A 24,641-nucleotide genomic window follows, 5' to 3' on the forward strand; every position below is an offset into this window, starting at 1 on the left:
CATTTGTCAGGGAACAATGATACTGAAATAATACCGAAATCAATTTGGGGTTTCTTAGGAATGTATTGTTTGTGGAGGTCAGATGACTTGGCAGGTTATTTTTTGTTCCCTGAAAGTGGCTCAGGAAATGTTGTGTCATGGGTCTTGTTGTGGTCATGAGTTCATTTGAGAACTTTACAAAGGAGAAGGAGCTTTGCTGAATTAGCCAGCGGACGCCTCATCTTGGCGAGAGGAACTGCTAGTCTTTAACACTCTCGCTCCTCGTTCGTCAGTTGAAAGGCCTGGTGCCATGTGTTACTGACACTCTCTTATAAAGCGCAGGGGCAGGAGGCTGGTCTTTGTTAATTTGAAGGCATTTGGAAGCCTAATCCAGTAATTATGAACAGGGGATTTATTTGTGTGATAGAGACACACCACAGATCCCCCCCACCACCACCACCACCACCACCACCACCACCACCATTTCTTTTGTTTAGAGATGAAGCACAGCAACTTAGAGATATCCTGTCTACACTCTCTCTCTCTCTCTCTCTGTGTTTGTGTGTTTGTGTTTGGGCGTGTGTTGTGAAGACGAGCACAGCTCCTTGGTTTGTGGTCCTCTAATCCTTGCCTGAGTGAGTGCGGGAGCCAGTTCACAGCTGGATGTGCTGAGGCCAAGACAGCAGAAAGAAACGAGAGAATAGCACAGACACCAGCAGTTAGACTCCACAGCAATGAGACACCCACACACGCACACTACACACACACACACACACACACACACACACAGCCCATCACCACAACCACATCCCCTTCCCCTCCACACACACACACAAACACATATGCGTCTAAAATAATGTCTGCTTTCCTGCCCTAACTCTGTCAAAATTAATATTTGCACATGGAGCTCAGCGAGCTAATGGTGCCTTTGCACTGTTCATTTCTGCACAGTGACACGGAGAAGTGTGTTTGTTTGTTTTAGTCGGGCAGAGCGGGAGGCAAGAGAGAGAGAGAGAGAGAGAGAGAGAGAGGGAGAGAGACGAGCTGCTGTGGGGTGATGCAGTAGGAGGAGGAGGAGGAGGAGGGAAAAAGCTTTCTCCCTGAGGAAAAATCGCTCTCTCTCTGCGCTGTGAAGGCTTTTCCGCACTGGCCCAAACAAACTCCGACATTCCCAGCATGTCTGAAGCGTGCTAGTGGGTTTAGAATGCTGGGCAAGATAGAGGAGTAAAGGATAATGGCCACCAAAATATCCACACATCTGAAAATAACGGATGACAGCGAGACTTGACACAACTCAAAGCAACAGCTGCTGGATGTTGGAGGTTGTTGGTGTTTGTTGGGGTTGTGTCAATTATTTTGTTACTAATCTCCAGAGAGAGAGAGAGAGAGAGAGAGAGAGAGAGAGAGAGAGAGAATATTAGCATTAGAGAGAGAAAGCACATGGCATGCACACAGGCCTGGCATAGCGACGGTAGCAGCAGTAGCAGCAGCACACTCTGGCAGGCAGCTCTGAGCCCTCCATGGCGTCCAGACCTCCACACCTCCACAATACGGGCATTGTGCTGGCCCGCTCTGCTCCGCTCCACGCCGCTCTGCTCTGGGGGGTTATATTGGTCGCAGGGGTTTTGCACAGTCATGTGAAGGCAGGGCCTGCTGCTCAGCCACCACCACAAGCAGAAGCGCCAAAGCTTTGTGCTGTGCCGTCGCTGTCAACAAACACCGTGGCAGAGGCCACCTCGGGAGCTAATGATAGCACATGACCCCGACACAGCTCCTTGCTGACCTTTAGTTGGACCCCCCCCCCCCCCCCCCCCCTCTCTCCTGCACAACAATGGAGCAGTCAGACGCATGCCTGATAATGCAGTCCGGCATTATCAGTAATCCCAGGCTGTGTGTAATATGGATACAGTCGTGTGAGAGATAAGGAGGGTGGCAGTGACACTTAAACTCATCGACTGGTGGGGGGGGTGTGTGGGGTGGGGGGGGGGGGGGGGTCCTGGCTCGTATTGCTCATTCAGAATCGGATTCCCAGTACAACAGCAGCTGTGCTCTCTGCCAGAAGAATGAATGAAGTCATCGTTTTCAGATTACCCTTATCAGTGCTTATCAGGACACACTGGGGCCTGTACTACGAAGCGGGGTTACTGGCTTATCTGGGTAACTTCGAGAGTAACTTGATCACGTGTGGCGTAACTTCCCGATTAACCCGTACTACGAAAGGTGGATAGGTTTTAACCGAGGTATGCTGCCATGGCAATTTACGCTGCATCTCAAACCTGCTCCGAGCAGGTTATGTTCTTGGTTAACCCGAGGTTTCCGTTAACCACACCCTTTATAAGTACCACCCCTCCACTAACAATTCGAGACAATGTCTGCTCACCTGGATGATCCATAGCCTACAATATTGGAGCGCAAATCGTGAGGGGCTCTCTTCACAGGGCGAGGGGTTTTAGAGACTGCCATATATTCTCTATGAAGATATAGATTGTCAGCCGAGGGAATTTGTTATCTTTGTCAGATGATCTAGGCAGAAGTCTCTAATGTCACCCGTCATAGCAATGCCCTTACGTGGACATTCATGTATTCCATCTAATCGGTGATGCTGAACATCTGAGCAAGAATACTGTATGTCCGAAAATAAATCGGACATAGGCCTAGGCTACAGCAGGCCTAATAAATTAAAATCACCATTTTAACAAACTTGTTGAATTGAATGTCATATTACTGTACCCTGCACATAAAGGCTACACATTTCCACAGCACCAGAATCCGACCGAATGCCTCCCTCAACCCCGTCCATAATCAGCCTTCCACTATTATTTGCGATGGCCAACTCCTCTGCTACTGTAAAACACTCTGGTGCCTTACAGTAGTGTTCAAAGACACCTTTTTCTTGTTAGCTGTAAAACAGAGGCCAAGTGAAGGCTATAAGCATAGGCCTACATGTTTTCATAATTAAGAAATATTAATGCAAGCTATAACTATAAACCTACTATTCTGAATAATGTGTTTGTGTTTCACTTTCACCTGCTGCCATGTGCGTTGCAATGGTAGCAATGGTGTTGCATCTGAAATGTTCACAGGATTAGGCATACACTAAATCAGTCAATGGGGGCTACTTAAACATTCAATTATCCTATTACTGTAATCTATATGCCCACTTCTGAATTGTGTTGCATCTGTAGGCATTTCTCTGTACTCAAAATAGGCAATTTAATTATTTCAACTCATTTCAGACATTCCGCAAGCTATTAATCCTCCGTAACACATATTTGAAGAACATGTGGAAATAAAACTTTACTTAGGCATTTAGGCTACCCGATCTGCAATACGTTGCCAACAGCCTTGCCTTGCTTTGTTCACTGCCGACGTATTTGATTTTTGTCGTAGAGTGGGTTTTAATTCCTCATAACTTGTCATAATAATTGTGCATTCCTCATCCGTAAAATAAGGTGAACGCGTCATCACTGAAAGTGGTGAATTGCGCTGCAACCCGCCCCTTTTATGTGAACGCGCACAAACTCCAATTAGGTTAACCCCGGCTCAACAAATCAACTTCATAATCAGCGTCGTAGTACCGATTAACACCACTTAAGATAACCAGGTTTTGTCAAACCTGGTTTAACAAAGTAACCCTGGGTTACATCTTGGTAGGTTAAGTTCCCTTCGTAGTACAGGCCCCAGGTCTGCTATACAGTAAGCTTTTTACATTATGACATGTGAAAAGTGTTTTGAGAAGTGTATGCTCAACAAATGAGGATGAATAGTGAGGATGCAGACATGGAGATGGTATGTTGCTGAATATTTACCACATGTTTTGCAGTGTGTTAAGTATGAGTATATTGTCTTCTACAATGGGTAATTCCAGTCCTTGATTGTGATTGGCTGAGCTGTGTTCAAAGCTGTTGTAAAACACTCTGCAATAATACACCTGTGATGGCATTACATCAGCATTAACACACAAAGCGGAAACTGTGTTATTGCGTCTGTGTGTGTTGCATGGCAACCATTTTTTTGCTGAAGAACTGCATTGCTTGGCGAAGGAATGAATTGTTAATGATAAACTGTAGTGTTTTATCTCGTTGTGTTTGTTTTATGAAACCTTGGCAGATGTATGTAGTAACTGTTATGAAAGCAGCAAGCCCTGCAAGGCCACGAGTTACAGTGATTTTAGAACAGCTAAGGGGGCATCATCCCTCCTGCTTAGTTCCTCTAAAATCAACTGTAGGTTGCGGATGTCCTTGCTGGGCCTATCGCTTCATTAGATTTTATTTTTGTCTCCAATTTTAGTATATGTTCTCACCACACCACTCTTCACTGTGCAAAATGCAACATGTGACAATCCCATTCTAATACCCCCTCCCACCAGGTTACTTTCCGCACAAGGATCTATCACTGCAACATCAACAGTCAGGGCGTGATCTGCCTGGACATCCTGAAGGACAACTGGAGCCCGGCACTCACTATCTCCAAGGTCCTCCTCTCCATCTGCTCCCTACTGACGGACTGCAATCCCGGTGAGCAGTGCTGTCTCCTCCTCCTGGTCCTTAGTCCTCTCTCTCTCTCTCTCTCTCTCTTTCCCTTTCTTTCTTTCTCACTAACTCACCAGTCTCCCTCTCCCACTAGTCTCTCTCTCTCTCTCTCTCTCTCTCTAACCCATCAGTCTCAATAACCGCAGTGCTATCAGGCCATCAGTCAGTCAATCTGACCTGTCGGCGGGAGTCGGCAGATGTACAGATTGAGTTGTCATTGCCAGGAGGGATTTATTTATTATGGTCCCGAGGAAAAAAAAGCATTTTCATGTCTTAACTAGATTTTAGGGGAGAATGTTCACAGATGTGAAGGACATGTCAGACTGATGAAGGATCATCAGTTGGTTCTGCTTTTGTAGTGAGAAGCTTTTCGTGGGTTTCTTTTGTTTTTTTTTTTTAAATACAATGCTACAATGTGAAAAAATATTTTCAAGCACCGTGCTTTTCATGAATAGTTAGTGAAATGGAATGGAAATGTAAAATGGAACAGTTTGCATCTAAGGAACGGAACACATCTATCTAAAACAGTCAATTACTAGAGCCTAGAACTCAGGGTGTGTGTGTGTGTGTGTGTGTGTGTGTGTGTGTGTGTGTGTGAGTGAAAGTCCTCTCTCTATCAGAAAATATGTATTGTCAGCTTGAAAATTGTGATGTGACAGTGCAGTGCGGGTGACGGTACATCAAATCCGGCGCTCCAAGGCAGTGTGTGGATTCCCCGCCACCACTGCTCTCCCTCAGTGTGTGGACTCCCCGCCACCACTGCTCTCCCTCAGTGTGTGCTTACACTTTTATTTCTCCATCATAACCCGGCGCCGTCTCTCCCCTTTCTCTCCCACAGCGGATCCTCTGGTGGGAAGCATAGCCACTCAGTACCTGACCAACAGAGCTGAGCATGACAGGATAGCCCGACAGTGGACCAAGAGATATGCCACATAAGACGTCAGGATCCCGCAACCCGCCCACTTCCCTCCACCCCTCCCCTTCAACTCCCCCTCCCCCCACACCTGCCGCCGCAGTGTAAAGATCCAGGAGGCAACTTTACAACGTGCAACAAATCTTTATAGCCTTTACAATACGGACTTCTGTGTATATGTCATACCGATTCTGCCCCGAGTTTTTACCCACCGTGGACTGGGAAGAGGGAGCCCAACAGGTAAAGACTATCGGAGTAGAATTTTGTAGCTGTAGATTTAGTTATGTTTAAATGCCTACTTGCAAGTCTTGCTTCTTTGGGATATAAAAATGTATTTTGTGATGTAATAAGGAAGATGTTCCTAAAAAGTCAACCAAATATTATGGTGCATTTTAGCCTAATCCATTATCTGTATGAAGTTATGAAAAATATGGAAAAAAAAAAAAAAATCTAGCGTAGATTATTAGAAATGATGTCATTTATATGAAACCCAGATCCATTTCCAGTTATGTGGTACATGCTGTTGTGCTGTGTTTTCCCTCTTGTCAGTTTGTAATGAAGACCTCTCATTGAACGTTTTGTAGCTCAGCAGAATGAGCCACCACTGTAACACCCCCCTTCTCTCCCTCCCCCCAACTCAAAAACACAATAAACTTGTCCCCCAGGGTAAGGTGTAGTGTGTTACTCACGGATGACCGAGACGCCATGGTCGGCTAGGCTCGCAAAACAAAACCCTCACACTGGCTAGGTCAGGCTGTACGCTCTCAGCATTCCATTTATTTACATTTATTGGCAGACCATTGCGTACAATCATTTGGCAGGGTCAGATGAGCCATGAGATGGTTGCCACATGTCTATAATGATTATGGAACTGTAAAAGCATGGTAATGATAAAAAACAAAGTTCACTTTGACAGTGGAAGAGGTGGTGGGGTCTTTTTAAACATTTAGCTTTCACATCACACATCTCAGATAATAAGATTCGGTCTTGAGGTTAAACCAGTGAAGTCTTTTTCACACGAGACCCCAGTTTGTTTGTTTTTTTTTTACAGTTATTATCGCTGTTATTATAAGTCCTTCTGCATGTCTCTCTCCTTGTTAAGTCTGACCTGAGCACAGTGTGCAGGTCAGCTTGTAGGTCCCTAGGGTGAGTTAGCATGCGTGGGAATGTGCCACTGTACGGCGACAACCAACAACACCTCTGGCCGTGGCAATGTTAACCAGCCTCCCCGCTGCGAGTCGCGATTGATCCAAATTGATCTGTGACTCTCTGTGGCGCTGCCGTTTATTTAACCATTAGGCTGCCTTAGATGCTTCTGCAGCCTAAAAATGGATGAATGGAGGGGTTGAGGGGTGAAAAGAGCTGTGCAGCCCATTTAATTGGTGCCCGAAGTTGCTTTTTATGAAGTGTATTTATGAATTTTATGAGGCGGGAGTCATTTTCATATTTCTTGAAGTGTCTGTTAAGATGTTTATATGCGTGAGGTGCTGCCTCTCTGCACTGTTAATGTGCTGGTGTCCCTGGCTGCTTAGAGCGGCCCTGAGATGGATGTTTTATGAGGATGTAAGGAGGGCTCAAGCTTAGTACCTATTGCTGACTTATGCTTTTTTACATCTTTTTTTTTACTGGTTTGGTCTGATAGGCTATAGGAGGCTATATCATCCTGTATGATAATTTCAGACACTTTCTGAGGCATTGTTTTGTGATGTGTATAATCCATCAGCAAGTATTTAACATTTTATAGATGACACATGTCTGTGTGTGAGTAGGAAAACGGCAAAGTTCATTCAGGCATTTGTGTAGTTTGACCAACATCACAATCAGTGTCTGTTTCAACGGTTCACTTCATTGAACCTGTGGTGACCTAGTGTTGCAAGGAAAACCTGTCATGATGCCTGTAACTTGGTTTTAAAGGCCTTGTCCTTATCCTTTATAATCCATTATTTTCAAATTAAGTGCATCATTTTTACATGATCAAGATGTGCAAACAAAACCTACGGGCTAGCCTGACTGGTCAAATTCTAGTTCTAAAACCGTGTTGGTCTAAAACCCTGTCCAGCTTGACCAGTGATACCATGGTAACAATAGTCTTGACTTCCAGGCATGTGTGACCAGTCAGGGCTAGCCTAACTGGTCAAATTCTAGTTCTAAAACCTTGTTGGTCTAAAACCCTGTCCAGCTTGACCAGTGATACCATGGTAACAATGGTCTTGACTTCCAGGCATGTGTGAGTCTGTTTAAACTCGTTAGAGTTGACTGAATTGTCACCTACATTCAAGTCAATTCTCTCGCATCAATTTATTCCAAGTTGTCATTAAAGTGTAATGTCCACAATTTACATCTGACAACAGAGAGAGAGCAGGGCTACCCTACCTCTTGGACCCAGTGAGATCTGTAGGCTACTGCTCATCGCCACTTGAGGGAGACAAAGCATCAAAGAAACATGTAGTATCTGATTTCGGAAACGCTAATGACTGCAGACATGCTTGCAGAAGATGCTCACTGGGTACTTGCTGTCGTTGATGGTGGTGTAGGCTAATGTACAATGAGGAAGATTTTCCACAGGTAGGCCTACACCGTTTCCTGATCTTTCTTTTGTGGATTCAATCTGGATGTTACTGCACTCATAATGTTAAATTAACCAATTTAAACATGGAAAGGGAATCACGGTGCATAAAAGGAAGGTTGGGCAAGCTATTTAGGCTAAATGAAAGGCAATTTTCATTTTTGCTATATCCATCTATGCTCAGTCGGCCTGACACTCGATTTTTCACGATAGCCACTATCTAATACATCCATAATAAGCATGGAGAGCTTTAGCCTGTAGCCCAGGCCAAAATCCATGATGGAAGGCCGACTTCGAGTCAGCAGTGTCTCAAATCTCTTTGCAGTGTGTGAGTAATGACGGCAGGGTCTGCGGTCCTATCCGAACACAATTCAGTGGAGGAAGGCCTTTTCCCTGACCCTGCTCGGTGAGTTTCCCCCGTCTGCGGCGCGCTGAACGGCTTTTGATTGATGCTGTCAGAGGAAATACAGAGTCTTGTGCGGTTTAAAATTGAAATTTCACTCTCGCGAGTCCACGGATAGTTCAGTGCTAGCAGCATAGAACTTGCCATAATAGAAGCTCGAGGGCATTCTGTCACACTCACTTTTCCGTGTTACAAAGATTTTGCTTAACATGAAAACGCACATTGCTAAAAAAAAAATAAAAAAAAAATCTGCATCATGTACATTTACCGCTGCGCAAGCTTTTTCTAGCGACAGACATTGGCTTTCTCTGAATTGGGAATGCTTGCCAAGCCACGCAGGGGCAGAAACAGTTGCAGCTGATATCAGCCTTCACGCGAATCCGGAATGATCCGTATAGCCTACTTAACGCAAAAAATGCACGGTATTGTACTTAACATGGAATCGTTTAAGCTACAATTTTCCCCTCCAGAGAGCTGTTTTGACCATTAACCTTTTCTCGCCGACCATTTTGATCGCTTCTGACCTAAGGGCGGATGGTACTTGATGGAATACAGGGAGTGGGCACTGGGCACTAGGGTTCAAGTGTGGTGTGCGGAGGCTTTGTGCACAGCAGACCCTCTCCCCTGGCGGGCGGGCCATTACAAACACAAAGCACAATGAGTTAATTGATATGAAGCAAGTGAGCCATGTGTTACCCCCTTTTGAGTAGCCTACGTCGCCCTGGCGGTCAGGCCGGCCGACTGTGATTGCTTGGGCCTCTCCTTTTGTTTTTCAAGGACCGCAGTCTTTTTTCGCCTCTCCGGTAGGCCTACAGCCGCCATTCATCTTTAACATATTTTTAGCGTGTCAGGGTTGGTGTTTGATAGTATTTTGAATGAGTGGGTCAGTCAGTCACATGAGTGTAGCCTACTATTGCCATACATATTATATCCAACTGTCTCCACTCCAAGTGAAGTGCTGCCCTATCCATTCACTTACCATGTGTGGTGTGAAACAGGATGCCCTCTGTTTAATTTCCATATGGTCTTATTTCAGGTAATATACAGGCATCCCTTTCCCCCATTATACAGACTGTATGTATAGTTTAGTTTAGGTTAAAACCAACCCAAGATAACTTGATTGGGTAGATGTTACTTTGCTAGGAAAGGCTTATATTAAATGACTTTTCGGGAAAATGATTTCACTGATCAAGGAAATCCCTCTTCGGTTCACTTTGTTTCCACTGCATCGGCTGACTTCTACGCAGGACCTCCTTAAGAAACCAATACTTGATTTCCCTGGTTAAATACCATAGTGAACAGAATGATGTGACTGAATTGAGCATGAAGTGCACAGCTTGTTCACAGTGCTATACAGTAAGGGCCATGTGTTCCTTCACACACAGATGATCACATGAAGGCGGGCTGACACGGACAGGCCGGAGGGGGCTGTTATCATTCCACCCTGGAGGGTGACAAGCAAACAGTACACTCTTTTGATCGCTCCTCTCCTGTTTGCGAATGTCAACTGTTTAAACATGTTGTGAGAAACTCCCAGGTCATGGGTTGGAGTCCCAATAGGGAGGTCAGATATTCATGAGACATGTTTCTTCACTGTGGCAAGGGTCACTGTGTATAGGCCATTTCTAGTATCAGTGCATGACTTTGGTGCCAGTGAGGCTTCAGTATCAAAAACATAGCACATAACTCCATTATCTTGCTAGTTAATTTCTAGTGCTCTTAGTCTCCTCTGGCATGCTGTGGCATGCTGTCTGCACTGGCATGGCCAACAGATGGCGCTGCGCCTCCACTCGTTGCCGTCGCCACGGCGGCGACACAAATTGGAGCGGCTTTGTCTTCATCATGATGCTCAGATGGCCTGCTAAGTATCTCCTCGGGGACGCTATTGTGATGGCAGTTTAGCAGTCAAACGCACACCAACACGAGATGCTTGCACAGTACACAGCTGCTGCTGGGATTACAGTGCTGTTAACCTGTCAGTTTTTTCGAGGAGCGCTCCAAGAGGCTCCTGGGCGTCTCTGGTGGAGGAGGACCTGCCGGACTTCTTCACAGCTGACTCTCAGCTCCAGCTCGTACGGGGACACTGAAGCTGTGAATAGCCTGTGGATGACCTCTTTTTTGTGTTCCTCATTCTAAGGCATTCTTACTGAATTGTGGTGATCATGACATCCACAGTGCACAGTCTCAATAAGAGTGGGGGAATGAGGCCGGGGCCTTCTATCAGGGAGGCTTCTGATTTGCAATCATAATAGGATGCCTAGGATTTATATGTGTTGTCTGAAGAGGTGGTGGTTGGAATGTTGGAACGTCTCATTTCAGGTGATGTGAACTATAGGAAGTAGTCCTCGCAGCTACACCACTGGTACCTTATATCAGTGGTTCTTAAACTGGGGGTCGCCAAAAATATTGGAGGGGTCGCGAAATGATTTGCAAAGACATTGAAGACATTTTTCTAAAGGTTTTTAGTCAAAGGCTGCCATTGACATAATGCCTTTGGTGTTGACATAGCCTACCTATGAGAGAAGACATTTTCTGCCTCTGCTTCCAATGCCCACCTCGCAACATTTAGAGAGAAGGGGGTCGCCAGACAAAAAGTTTAAGAACCACTGCCTTATATTCTTGTTAAGTTTCCTGGTGAACAGACCTGCCATCAGATTGTGACTGGCCACTCCAGCACATTTAACAGATGTTACAGATGTTTCTTTTCTTTTTAGAATACTGATCTATTTTTTCCGAACGTACGCGCTGCTATCACGTCTGGTGTAGCTACTTCCATTGATTATAGTGGAAGCTAACTGTTGCAGCAGACACAACGCATTGGAACGCTTCAGTTACGCGCCTGGTGTAGCTTCCCTGTTAGTGTGATTCAGACACATTCAGCCACGGGCACCCAAAAAATACATAGGGCAATTCCACAGAAAATGTACTTTTTGTCATATCCATAACACCAGTGAAATGCCTTGGCATTTGTATGATGTGAATGATAACATTAATTTTTTGTGCATTTTTTCTCATGTACATTCTTCAGACAAAAATAGCAAATGCTCAAATTTCATGTAATCATTCACATCATACCATACCATCACATTTTATTGGCGTTATGGATGTTACAAAAAACATAATTTTCCACGGAATTGCCCCATACCACACTGCCACTACTCCCCTCCACCACACCACCACACCACTCTGTGAAGTTCAAATCCTCGCATCCCTTCACAGAAAGAGTGTGTTTTGAATTAGTTCTGGCAGATTTTTTTTGTTGGAGGAGGTTGGGGAGGCAGAGAGAGAGAGAGAAGCGAGCTAACAATGAATCTTTGTGGAGGAACTCAAAATGGCTCATCTGGACTTCAAACAGCAGCGCGGTGTGGACGCTGCCTGGGCATCAGCCGGCAGACGGGCCCCGTCTAATTATTTTAGCTCCTAATTGGTGTTCAAAACAAGGCAGTGTGCGGGATCGCTTTTCTGGTGGGTCCATCAGCGTGGCAGGCAGGCAGCGGTCCCTGAGTCTGTAGTTGTGTTGCAGTACTTCCTCTCCTGTCTCACAGTATGAAAACAAGAAGAGAGGGAAAGAGCGAGAGAGTCCCGCTGGAGAGAAGGGTGCCCCAGCCTTGTGTTTACTGTTCATCTATGCTCGAGCGCAGTCTGCTTCCCCTCACTGTAAAACTTGGGATTATTTGAAAGCGCCTTGATTTATCAAACAGCCATGGGAGAAACAGAGAGGGAGAAAAAGAGAGAATCCAGCTCCGTGTCCGGGAGCCAGAGCTCCAAATGAAAGCATGCCCCAATTTTTTTTGGACGTGGATTAACGCAATTTATCTCGCACAAGATATTCAGTATATCCCAAATACTATTCAGACGACAAAAAGACACTGCTCTGTCCCAGAACATGTCACAATGCTTGACAAGAACAGGCGATTAACCTTTCTCCCCTGTGGAGTAAGTGCATCCATAGTTGATTTACGTAGTTTCATATCTGAGGAGAAACAGAAGCTGGGACATAGACTTTGTTAGAGGGGAGGGGGTGTGAGAACACACTCTGAGGTCCTCTTATGGGCACGTCCCTATCCAGCACAAGCTTCTGAGTTTATGCGATTTTCAAACATGACCCATTCTTCCCCGCACAGATCTCACGGCCACATGGCCTGTGACATCAGGCTCCACTCTTGAGGAAGAGCATCCCACTCGTCTAACTAGTATCCCGGACGCATAAGGGATTGTGTTACCCCCCCTTCTCGTCCTGTGTGTGTGTGTGTGTGTGCGTGTGCATGCGAGGGCAACACCGCAGCCACTGCACTCATTACAATCCAAGCGGAGGGTTCAGGCTGTGCGGAGAGGAAGCGTGAGGATTCCTCCAGGCCGGCCAGACAGCGTGCCTCTCAGGAAGACCCTCCGTCAGAATGTCCAAATAAGGGCAGATTGCTTCAGTCTGTCCCCCACTGAGGGGTTTTTCCCCTCTCTGGCTGCTACCCACGATGCTGGAGGAAACAGCCCGGTGTTACACAGGGACAAAGGCTAGTAGTGTAGAAAACACATACAAACTCACAAACGTAAGGTTTGCTTTGCTTCTGAGGTTCAGTGTTTGGCTTTGTGGTCAGATTTTTGTTGTTGTTGATTTTGGTGATGTATTCGTATGAATCCATGCCTTGGGGAGAAAAGAAAAGGATCTTTCTGTTTGAGCCAAGTGACTTTCTATTTTTCCCTGTTAATCACCACTCAATTTGACAGGGAAAAAACAAACTACCAATACACCTGTGATGTCATCAGTAGCTTACATGAAGATAAGGCCTTGGTCTCCTGAGTCATTCCCACCATACATACTCTGTATTAACATAGAGGGTGAGAGAGGAAGAGAGTCCAGATTTTTCAGTAAGATGACTAGATTCAGTAAGATGACTTCACAATGTATGTTATCCTTTGAGAGGAACAAAAAGGATCATTCTGTTTGCGCAGAGTTGAATTCAACATTACCGTTAGTGGAAGAAATGTGTGTGTAGCCATAATTATCGTGCTAGCACATCAGATGTACAATCTGACACGCCTCAAGTGACTTACTAAGACAGCCTTATTAAACATGGCATAAGCTCGGCTGGAAAATCTCAGGATTAATAAAATAATCATGATAAAATAAATAAAGGCCTGGAGATCAGCTGTGAGACAAGCCAGTTAGTTTGCCAATTACCGGGAACAGGTTTTCAAGGATTATATCACTATACCTCACAAAATTACTAGCAATGTAAGATTTCTTTCTTATGATGTCAGTGCTGAAGTGGAGATCTTCATCCATCAAAGTGACACCAGCCGAATGTTGGCAGAAGTATTCCATTTAACGCAGAGCAAGAACTGCCCATAAATATTCTTAGTTACAAGACTGACAGTTTGTTGCTATGAGATCAACCAACATGACTCATCTCAGGAAATAATTCAGTGTGCAAAACGTCAAAGACGTTGGGGAAAAAAGATGAAGCACAAAGTAGAAGCGGAAATGCTCCAGCCTTAAGAAATATGTTGTTCTCTCACTGGATTGATTTACCCTGCTGTGGTGCCAAATTATTTTGTGAGCAATTAAGAAGGCACGCCACTCTCTCAGAAGAGGCATTTGGGCTGTCAGTGGAGATATGTAGTGCCATCTTTCCTGCCTCAGACACAGCAGCATCCCCTCTGATTCCGACAGGGCTGATGACTTTGAGCAGAGGACGCCTTGCGCAAGCGCCTCCCTTTCGCAAGCGCCTCCAGACACACTCTGTAAAGATCATTAGTGAGGATTTCTGGTTTGAACTGTCAGTGTATCAACTCTTAGGCAACTAACTATTCTGTCGTCAAAGACCTGCCTTCATCGCGAGCTCAGGTGTTTTTAATTTTTGGAACGAGGTAGGCTTTATAGAATGGTTGGCAACTCTGCCCACAGGTAAGCTGTGGCAAGGCAACTCCAGGATGAGGGAGGAGGAAGAAGATGCAGAGATGCATACTAGCTGTTACTTTTTTTTTTGTTGGTGAAAGCAACTTATGAATGTGCATCACTGAGGAACTGGATTAATATTACAGGGTTTAACCAAATGGCCACAGTAGGTCTTTAACAATAAACCCCTTGCTAGCCAAGAGGATGCCCCACTGCTTGGCGTATTGCAGCAGGTGAGGGGTAGTAGAGTGTTGAAAGACTGGCCAGTTTATTGCAGGTCTTAGACAGAGTACAGACAATGCAGGGCAATTTTGATGAATTCCTCAAAGTCTTTTATGAACAATATAGCAGAGAGTCAAACAGTATATGAGAGCCATACAGGAAGGGAACAGGGGAATAGTAGCAAGAAAAGTAGTGTTGAATATGGAAGGAATGTAGGAAAAAGATTATAGTTAGAGAGTAAGCGGTCAGTTAAGCACAAGTTTGTTTTGAATCAGAAAATGTATGACATTAAGCACAAGTTTGTTTTGAATCAGAACATTTATGACAAACATCATCTATTAATACAAGGGCTGTCAAAATAACTGATTAATTTCAATTAATTAATTTGAGAAAAAATAACTGATAAAAAATGAGTGCAGATTAATCGTTTCCGTATGACCTTTGACCCTGAGCCGTTCTAGTCAGTAAAAATTAGACTGTAAAATGAAGGAGAGAGAAGAAAACGTGCTGCCTGGATCATTGATTGGAACATTTACTTTTTAAAAACGGCCTGATGGTGTTCATAAAAAATAGTGTTGAAAATAAAGTCCTCTGCAATGTCTGCAGCAAGGAATTTGCATATCACCGGAGTTCATCAACTCTATAGTCGCACATCAATGCAAAGAAATAAGTGTTGACATTGAGGGGAGTGTTAATTTATTTTCATTGTGTCCCCTAGGTTATATCTGTGGCCTGAAATGCCTTGTATATGTAAAAAAAAAACTTCTTCCCGAAGCACTTTTGAATTTATTTCCTCAGCATATTAGGTCATATCATAGATTATTATGGCAATTATTTGAACAGTGAAAATAATAATAAAAGAGTTTTTGAACTTTAATGTCACTAATGCTGATTATTCAATGATTCATTTGAATTTAAATATTTAAAATACTTTCACAGCAAAAAATATATATGCGATTAATTTAGATTAATTAATCACAGAGTATGTAATTAATTAGATAATTTTTTTTTTAATCGATTGACAGCCCTAATTAATACATATTACTTGCCTGGACTATGTCATTTTTTTACTTCTGTTTAATCACCAAGGTCACGACATCATCTTATGGATGTACCATGTATGATTGCGCATGGTCTGAGCACATAAGCATTTTGAATTACTCATGTGTATGAATTGTGCTATATAAATAAACTCCCATCCCTTAGTCTGTAAAAAGCATATAGTTGTCACTGATAAACTCTACATTTTTACATTCTTGTTGTATTTTATGTCATTGCTTACACCAGCCATTTATATAAGGCCTTCTTCACATGACCTGCCTCCATCACTGAAAATATGCTCTTATCTTATCTACCGACCAAAAGAAGGACTAGAAGTGCAATCACTAAAGATGATTTAGAGATTGCTATGGTTTGATCCGTCGAGAGTCCAAACATTGTGATCCTCAGTAGGTTGCGAAGGTCATATAAGCGAAAGTGATGAGGGGCGGGGATCTACATAAATATGCCGCTGCTTTAATCTTAAAGCGCTTAAGAGGGCAGGACCTGGCCAGACTCCTGTCAGTGAGCTGACCTTACTCAGCAGGCCTTTTACACGTGAGAGCTGGCCAGCTCTGTGCCCCCCAAGTCACTCACCCTGAATATATATAAATATATATATATATATATATATATATATATATATATATATATATATATATACACACACACACATATATATATTTATCAGTGGCGGCTGGTGGTTTTAAAAGTAGTTGAGGAAAGTGTGGGCTGGGGGGAGGGATGGGGGGTGTTGATCTGATAGATGTAAATGAAGGCATAGGCCTTACAGCAGTGGTCTCAAACTCCTGGACTGCAAGACAGATTCATTCGGCCCGTTGGTTGATTTTCAGTTTTTATGAGATTTGGCCCATATATCAATTTTGCGTTTCAGTTTTTCCATTTGCTTCTTAAAAATTATCTATCTTTTACTGGCGTAGCCAACTCAGCTAACGTTACCTTTGGGACTGCAGTTAAATAGACTAACACCAATTGCATCAGTTAGCGCTGCTGTGGGTCAGTCCACCAAACCAATCAAAAGCTTACCACAAGGGAATCAAGAGAGCTATTCCTCCACCTCTATCGGTCAGTTAACTACTACAACCCCAATTCCAAAAAAGTTTGGACGCTGTGTAATGTAGTCTGTTGAGCAGCTAAAATGTGACGTCTCATACTAAAAACGGCAGCAACTGGTCTAGTCAGATACCAAATATTTAGAGACTGTTGCTAAAAGAAGAAGTGGTGCAAAACAATGGTAAATATACCTCTGTCCCAACTTTTTTGAGAAGTTTTGCTTGAACTCATTCATAATGAGCTTTTATTTTTCAGAAAATAGTACCATTTGTTATGTTGAGACATTTGATTTGTTGTAACCAAATGTTTCTGAAGAAAAAGGAGTTGACCAGAAGGATCAGCATTATCAAGAAAAAGTAGACAATGTGACTCGTTCTTAATCATTTCATAATGAGGTAACAACCTGTCTGTTTTGCACAAAAGGACAAAAACCACCAAACCTTGACACATTGAAGTCTCAATATCGAGGCACAGCTTGTACCCTACATGTTAGGCACGGAGTCAAAAAATGTGCCTGAGAAAAGAAAAGAAATCAGTGCTCACTTTTCACTTCCCATGGTAAGACAACAAATCGTAACCCACAGGCCCAAACAATGAATCAATGGCAATGGACAGTTTGGATTTAAAGTCAACAACATCAGCAAAAAGAAAAACCTCCTACTTGACCTGTGTTCATCAAGACAACTCCCTGTAGCGTCAGGGAAAAAGCTTGGGCCATAATCAGGGGCCTCTAGTGCTGTTAATGCATTCCTTTGTGTAATTAACAAAAGAACACTCACAGCCACTGGAATCCATTTATGGAGTTTGCGGCAAGCTGTTCCTCTCCCTCACAGAAACGCCAGCTATAGACCCCATGTGCTAGAAATGACTAATGGATCATCTGAGCATATTACGGTATAAATAACTGCATTCGTACATTAATTACCACCTTTGACTGCATTTCACCCCAATCACACTCAGAGCTAATGGCAAACTGTGTCAAAGCATCGGCGGGATCCTTGACACCTTCTTGTGAAAATAAAGTGATGAGAACTGTGAGCTCCTCTTGTCTACTTTCCCGAAAGTGCTTGAAATGTAAAGACAAGATGGCATGAGGTGCAAACCTTGGCACCTTTTTTTCTTCGCCCTGTGTGTGGTTGGCAGGCATGTTGAGATGAATCTGTCATCACCTCTTATCTCCACCATTATATGTATTATTTCCTTGTATTCAAAAAGACCTGCCTTAGCGTATGCCCTGGTCTTAATTCAAGACAATCTTTTCAAAATTATTGACTTCATCTAAATAGTTTTCATTCAAGTTCTCAGTTCATGGGAATTTCCACAGAAATCATTTAAGTTTGAGTCACACACATAAGTGGACTTTGTAGAAAAGCCACACGGAACCACATAAAACCGCAACAGGGTAGAAAAAATGCTAATTGTTCTCAGGGCTTCTTAGGAAATGACAGCTCAAGAGCTTCTTAGAAAATTACAGAATTTCATAGCCCCTCATCAGTTCAGACTCTAACGTGAACCAATGCCCTCAACATTTCACATTTATATTCACTGCCGTATTGCTACATGGATCTTTATTAACTCTGAATGATGTATTATTTAGTAAAACGTTGGCCTAGAGCTAAACTGTGAAGATATTTGCCCCACATTTGCCTCACATGGGCTGCAACCCTACAAGCATGCAGTTTCCCAGTTTTACATTGGTGTCAAGGCTCCTACAATTGAACCTATTTTTATCAAACATACATGTGGGATCTTCCTGACAGACGACATCACAAAGTTCTTCCTGTCTGTACAGAAATCACTCTGCTGGCCTGCAGCCCTGGCCTTGACTCATGCTTCATTTTGTTTTTGGCATAATGCCAAACAGGAAATACTGCAATTGCAATCTCATGGCTGACCCACTGACCCCTGCAGTCCATCTCACATCCCTGACAGGCCCCCAAACACCAACCGACTTGTCCACCACGCCAGAGACCATTGTGAAACTCCATGTCAACTGAAGATTCACTCTTTTTTTTGGGGGGGGTATTTTGTATACCCATCTGCTCTATGTATGTCCTTATATGATTTGTCCCCATGTTCCCTCTGCGCACAGTGACATACTCTCATACCAAAGCTAATGGCTATATTTTAATAAAGCTGTTGCCTTCAGGGTGTCCCAGCCATCAGTGGGGTGTATGCAAATTTGCGGAGATAAGAACAGTCAAACGTTTATTCACTTTAAGCAGCACCCAGTGCTGCCAAGCCTGTTGTTGAATTCCACAGCAAGGCAGGTCTTCACCCCCGAGAGGATTCTGGTTCAATCGTTGACACCTCTCGTGTTTTTTGCGATTCTGACAGACACACACACACACGCTGTGTTTGTGCCTTCCAGGATTGTCGAGAAACAAAACTGTCGACTCTCGTTGAGTGATTTACCGTAGACGGACGTGAAGCAAGGTTCGCCTGCCAGTGCTGAGCAGCCGTTTCCTTAAGCTGTAAAGACATCAGTGTGTGTGTGTGTGTGTGTGTGTGTGTGTGACGTTACATCCCCATGGTGTCTCTGCCTTGCTGAATATTTTAGCACATCCATAAATAATGCTTTCCAGAGCCTGGGTTCCTTAGGCCCGCACTACACAATGGCGGGAACAGAAGGACGATGCATGCAAACTGGAGGCACTGAGGGTCACTTGGCAGTCGGTAGACCTTGCCAGGCTAAATGGCTGACATCTGTTCACAGCAATCCGTGTGACTTGAGTGGAAGAACCACACAAGCATCAAGGGATGAAGCGGGGGGAGGTCGCCATTCTGATTCCACGTGTACTCTCACCCGGGGAAAGGAAAACATAAGGGAACATGTGGGTTACAGTGTCCTGATTCTTCGGCTGAAGCCGTGCATATCTGCGTTTGTTAGCCTGCTTTTTTACTAGCCCCTGTAGGCGATCCAGTAGGTGGGACTCGGGTGACCCTTTGTTGATTGAGCGAAATGCCCAGAGATTGACTGCCTAGTGAAAACTCACCCCGCCAACTAAGAGGCCTGTGTAAGCCAGTGAGAAAGTTTATCTTTCTGGCGAAAAGGTTGCAGGAAGTGAGCTTAAATCGGACCTCTTCCTTTACACAAACGTCTACTAGATCCCCAAGCATATAGGAAACTCATATTTCACCGCTTTCTCGAGACTTTTGTCACTTGTGACCGTTGAGCAATTTTTTTATTATTATTTTTTTTTAAGCCAGTGCTCTCACAGGCCCTGTGAATTCTATCCGATCCCGTGTAAGTCCACCAGAGCACTTGGTGGTGTTCTCCGTTTGAACAGGAGAGAGATCTGAATAAGCCGCGGTGTTGATGTTATTTCAGTGATTTATCGCATGAAAGTGTGTTGAAAATCAGGGGGCAAGAGGTGTCTGCAGAGGCTCAAGCTTTTGACTCTTGGAAATGTCATGGTTTGTTACAGCCCATGGGGGGGGGGGGGGGGTGTAGTGTACATGCGTGTGTGCACGTGTTCATACGTGTGCCAGTGTAAGACTGTGTATGATTCTGAAGTAAAGTCACTGATATGCCTAAAAGCAAACCAACACATTTCACACACATCTGGAAAGCAAATTGATTCCATATAGGCTGTCCTAATGTCCTTTTCCACTTAAGTGCACAAATATTCCTGGAACCTCACATCTCTCTGACTCATCATGTGAATATGAATCCAACAATCGTTTTCAATCTTGTAACAAACAACCATCTAATAACTTGTGCTTAGTAATATGTTAAGCCCTGTCACTCTGATATCTACAACTGGGCTATGGCGATGACTCAGAAATATTGACCCTGTGACCACTGCTATCGGCCTAGTCCCAGGAGCCCAGTCTGGGTGAGGCGGACGAAAACTCTTTGTCTGTCTTGCTACGTGGCCTTGGCTCCACTGGACTACTGGGGTCATAGCTGAGCCATGCGGTCATTTTCCCCACGTAGTTCCAGAAGATGACTTCATCTGTAGGGACTTCCTGTGTGTTGATTTCTCTGTGGGACAGACAGACAGACAGAGTGAGACATTAGGAACCCTTATGAGTATCAGCCACTCATTTCCTCATAGATGCTGGCTGAGCGTATTGGGTGTTTCTAGATTTCTTTGTGCGAAAGAAAGGGTGATGATTCTATGCATATATATCTGAGAGGGTGGAGTACACTGTCACTTGGTTCAGCGGGAAGTGAAAGCAGATATGCCTCCACCCCTCACCTTCCCCCACTTAGTTATTATATTATATTAATTTTCCCAAGGTGAAATCGGGTTTGTGTAATATACAGAAGGAGTTAATAAGCTTGTGTGAATCTGAAATGATCCTCACGGCTGAATTCCTTGTCAGAAGGTGCTGCCTAACTGTATCTGACATTTTAATAACCTGCGTTTGATTCATAATACTCTCTCTCTCGCTCACACACACACACACACACAGCTGTCATCTTGAACCTCTGTCTCTGTGAAAATATATTAACAAACACCTTTCTGACACAAATGTTACAGCTCATCACCAATCTGAGAGTTTAAGCATTTCTATCTCCTCCTCCTGACACACCTAAACACAGAAATTGCAAACGAAAAGAAACCAATCAATACATAATGCACGACTGAATATGATTGAAATGGGAGCTCTGTGCTTGTACTCCAAACGCCACTCGCAAATGTCTAACCCGAAAGCAACTTCCGATGTGTTAGAATACATCCTATTCATTTTCTCACTGCAAAGTCATTCCACACTGGTATTTTTGGATAGCACAAACAAAAGCAGAATTGACATGAACCCAAGGGCCACTCACACTTCTCTAAATAAGTACTTCCTCTCCTCTAGTCAAGGATGATGACTTAATTTTGGGAGGATTTAAAAAAAAATCTGTCTCATTTGAGGTCCTTTGTGTCACACTCATATTCTTTAGCATAATTAGACAAACATAATTACATGAACTCATAATTACATGTTTCAATAGGTTGCCAAAATTAAACTGTGGTAGAAGATGTATCAGAAGATGGCGTCTTAAGAGGGCAATGCGCTAAAGCATGTTGCCTTGGTGAGTTTGTGGTTTTTATGAGGGACAGATTTAACATCATCCCTGGGAACGCAGAGCCAGTGCACTCTGGTGTACCAGTTTATGGTTTACATGTGCATTGTTTTCGGAAGAGATACCCCAGCTGTGATTCGTACAAGACCAATTAGCAATGAGGCTTCGCTCCCCTGCAAGCACACCCACCAGCATGCTCCCCCCTACACACACACACACACACAAACATACACAAACACACACACACACACACACACACACACCTCCCCTTCCTTCCGCCCACTCATTTCCACTGGTGATGAATTGCATGCAGGTCCCCGAGTCCAATATGCGACTGTTTTGAATTAGACCCTTTCTACTCCAGGGCTAAGAAAGCCTGACCTGTGTTTATGCTTACTCGTCTAGCTCAGGTGTAGAGGCACATAAATAGAATCTGTGCCCTAGGCCCTAGAGCTCTGGGAAGTCTCTCTCTTTCTCGCAGCAAAAAGCAAACACATTATGCCTGTCATTAGAAAGCAGGTAGGAGTGCGGGAACACTGACAGTATGAGGGGATGGAGTGTCTGATCCGAGTGAATAATGAGCTTTATATTCACACCACGCGGGGGGACTATCATTTGGATTTATTCTTAAGATAGCGCCTTTGACAATATGAGCATGGGTGCATGCTTGCATTGTTTTCAGGAGTCCCAACGGTGCATGTGTATAAAGACACAGACAGGATAATGTAGGGTTGTTGTCAGTGTTGCGGCATTTTTGCATTTTTCTAACGCGTGGCACAAATAAAAAAAATGGTTAAGGTTTTTTTTTGTTGTTGTTTTCTTTCCGTAAGGGAGAGGTCTTTGATGCCAGGTCGAGCTAGGTCACTCGCGACCAAATGAGAACAGCCTCTCAGCATCTTCCTGACCGCTACTTGCACACCTGCAACAATAAGCATCCCTGCGGCAGCAACTAATCTGGAACTCTCCCCCACCAACCGCCTCCTCCACTGCCATCCGTGTCTCAGGTTAGTCCATTGCCGCCTCTGCTGATGCCACAGCCAGAAGATTGGCTTGTTTGTTGTGCCAGGCTTTTGCCAGGGAAGAAGGAGCCTCATTTGAATGGGTGTGAAATGTCAAGTGAATCGCTCCTGCTGTGGGCCCCCACCGCGGCTGATTATGCTGGAAAAGCCGACCGTGGGCCCTCGTCACAGGCTCCAGATGAGGCTCCCTTCAGAGCTAGCCGCCCGCGCATGTGGAAGCTAACGTGCCTTGAAGGAGCCTGTGCTGAGGAGCTGTATGCGAGAAAGAATTTTCACGCTACAGCCTGTCTCAGTTGGATCCCTCCTCTCTCTCTAAGCTCTTTCAGACATACGTGTAAGACCGGAGGTTCTGCGGATGTTAAACGGTGGGGCCGTATATCTGAACGACATAACCGGCCATATGGAAGAAGTCTGAATTTAGCCGGTTGTTCTACTACTCCCCCCCCTAGTATTTCCTCCAGACATTATGTAAATGTGCTGTGTCTGAATGAAGCGTAGAACATGCGGTTAAAATTCACACCTAGTGAGAGGGCGTGTCGGTGACGTTTCTTTCGTGCGTCCATGTGGTTAAATCTGACTTAAATGCCAGTGTTATGATGGAGTGGCATAGTGCTGTCCAGAAAATCTCCGACCTGGAAAGATGCAGACATCACGGAGCTACTGTCCATGAGGGCAGACAGCATTGTGATAGAACACATGAAGGCAACAGCAAGAGACACGTTGATGTATTCGTGCCAAACGAATTCAAAAGACCGAATCATCATAAGCAGAAGGCGCTGAAAAGGCAGTAGCCTACAGCGACGTCGTTGACGACAATAACAGGAGTATTTAATAAATTGTTAGCCAACACGGTTTTCTGTTCATTGATAGCCTTCTCATGACCTCACTGCTGAGCTCGCTGATATTTGTTAATATTTGTTGCATAAATATGCCTAGAGAAAATGAAAACGAAGAAAACCCAACTTTGTTCCAAGCTCCTTACGTAAATGCAATAGACACATGGGGAGAGGATGCTTTTGGAAAAAATAAACCATGAAAAAACGAACCACTTCACTGTTATGTTAGAATTTTGTTGCTTAAAAACGTTGTATATGATGGCCTTGAAGTCTTGAGTTAGCCTACTGAATTGGCTGGTAGGCTACCATAAAATTTGTGCATGCTCTCTCTCCAACGAAAAACCAGATTTGGGGTTCCATAGCCAAGTAATTCTGCTACATAACGTTGAAAACAGATAAATGTGTTTATTCGAAGCACACATACAAATACTGTAGGTCAATTTCAAGTGCGCACTTACGTGACTACTTCAAGTATTAGCCTACGCACAATAGATTGTTCTTCTTTAGCCTACATAAACGGCACTTTGTAAACAGCAGCTGTTACAGCGTCATATTCTGCGTCATATCTCGCCTCTTGTGAATTCTACAAGCCCCCACCCCTCACTCCACAACCACACGGAGATTCTGTAATGTGCGTGTATGTCGTTCACACATAGGTCCGTATAAGGTCAGTATAAGGTCCGCAGGTTAGCATCATATCTGAATCATCCGAGGGTAGTACCTCCGTTTGACAAACCTCCACATATACTCCGGAGGTTATATGTGAAAGCCCTATCTCTCACACACACACACACACACCATCCACACACACACACACACACACACACACACACACACATTTAGAGGTGGTTAGTCATATCTCTTTACTCGGTGTCAAGATGTTGACCTCAAGACAAGAGGCTTCTTTGCTGCAGTCTATAATCACTCTTTGAGGGTTGACCCCTCCGTGTCAACGTGGGCTCGGCTGGAAGCGCATGTGCTTATTTGCAGGCTGACAAATGATCGTCCCCGAGGAGTGGACTGTAGGTGTGTGTGTGGAGGGGCGTTCTGCCCCGCGCTGTTACTCACGCGCCGCAGTGCTTGTTGAATTGCTCAGTGAGGTTCCTTTTTCCTGCCCTTGGACGTGTCCAATGTTGCTGT

General features: G+C 44.2%; 1 protein-coding gene and 1 long non-coding RNA gene across 2 annotated transcripts in view; both read left to right on the plus strand.

Annotated features, from left to right (window-relative positions):
- ube2e3 (ubiquitin-conjugating enzyme E2E 3 (UBC4/5 homolog, yeast)) overlaps positions 1–6,094 on the plus strand; it is a 27,015-nt gene extending 20,921 nt beyond the window's left edge. Inside the window, exons 5-6 of the mRNA XM_042084157.1 lie at positions 4,349–4,496; positions 5,350–6,094. Coding sequence (XP_041940091.1) covers positions 4,349–4,496; positions 5,350–5,447 — 246 coding nt within the window. The 3' untranslated portion in view covers positions 5,448–6,094. The remainder of the gene's footprint in view (positions 1–4,348; positions 4,497–5,349) is intronic.
- Positions 6,095–7,936: 1,842 nt separating this feature from the next.
- Positions 7,937–18,632, plus strand: LOC121702268. Its single transcript, XR_006028637.1, has 3 exons — positions 7,937–7,989; positions 8,316–8,396; positions 18,488–18,632. It is a non-coding gene; the product is annotated as an uncharacterized LOC121702268 (long non-coding RNA).
- The last annotated feature ends 6,009 nt before the right edge of the window (positions 18,633–24,641 follow it).

This window comes from Alosa sapidissima, chromosome 2 (assembly GCF_018492685.1).
Source record: "Alosa sapidissima isolate fAloSap1 chromosome 2, fAloSap1.pri, whole genome shotgun sequence".
Lineage (NCBI taxonomy): Eukaryota > Metazoa > Chordata > Actinopteri > Clupeiformes > Clupeidae > Alosa > Alosa sapidissima.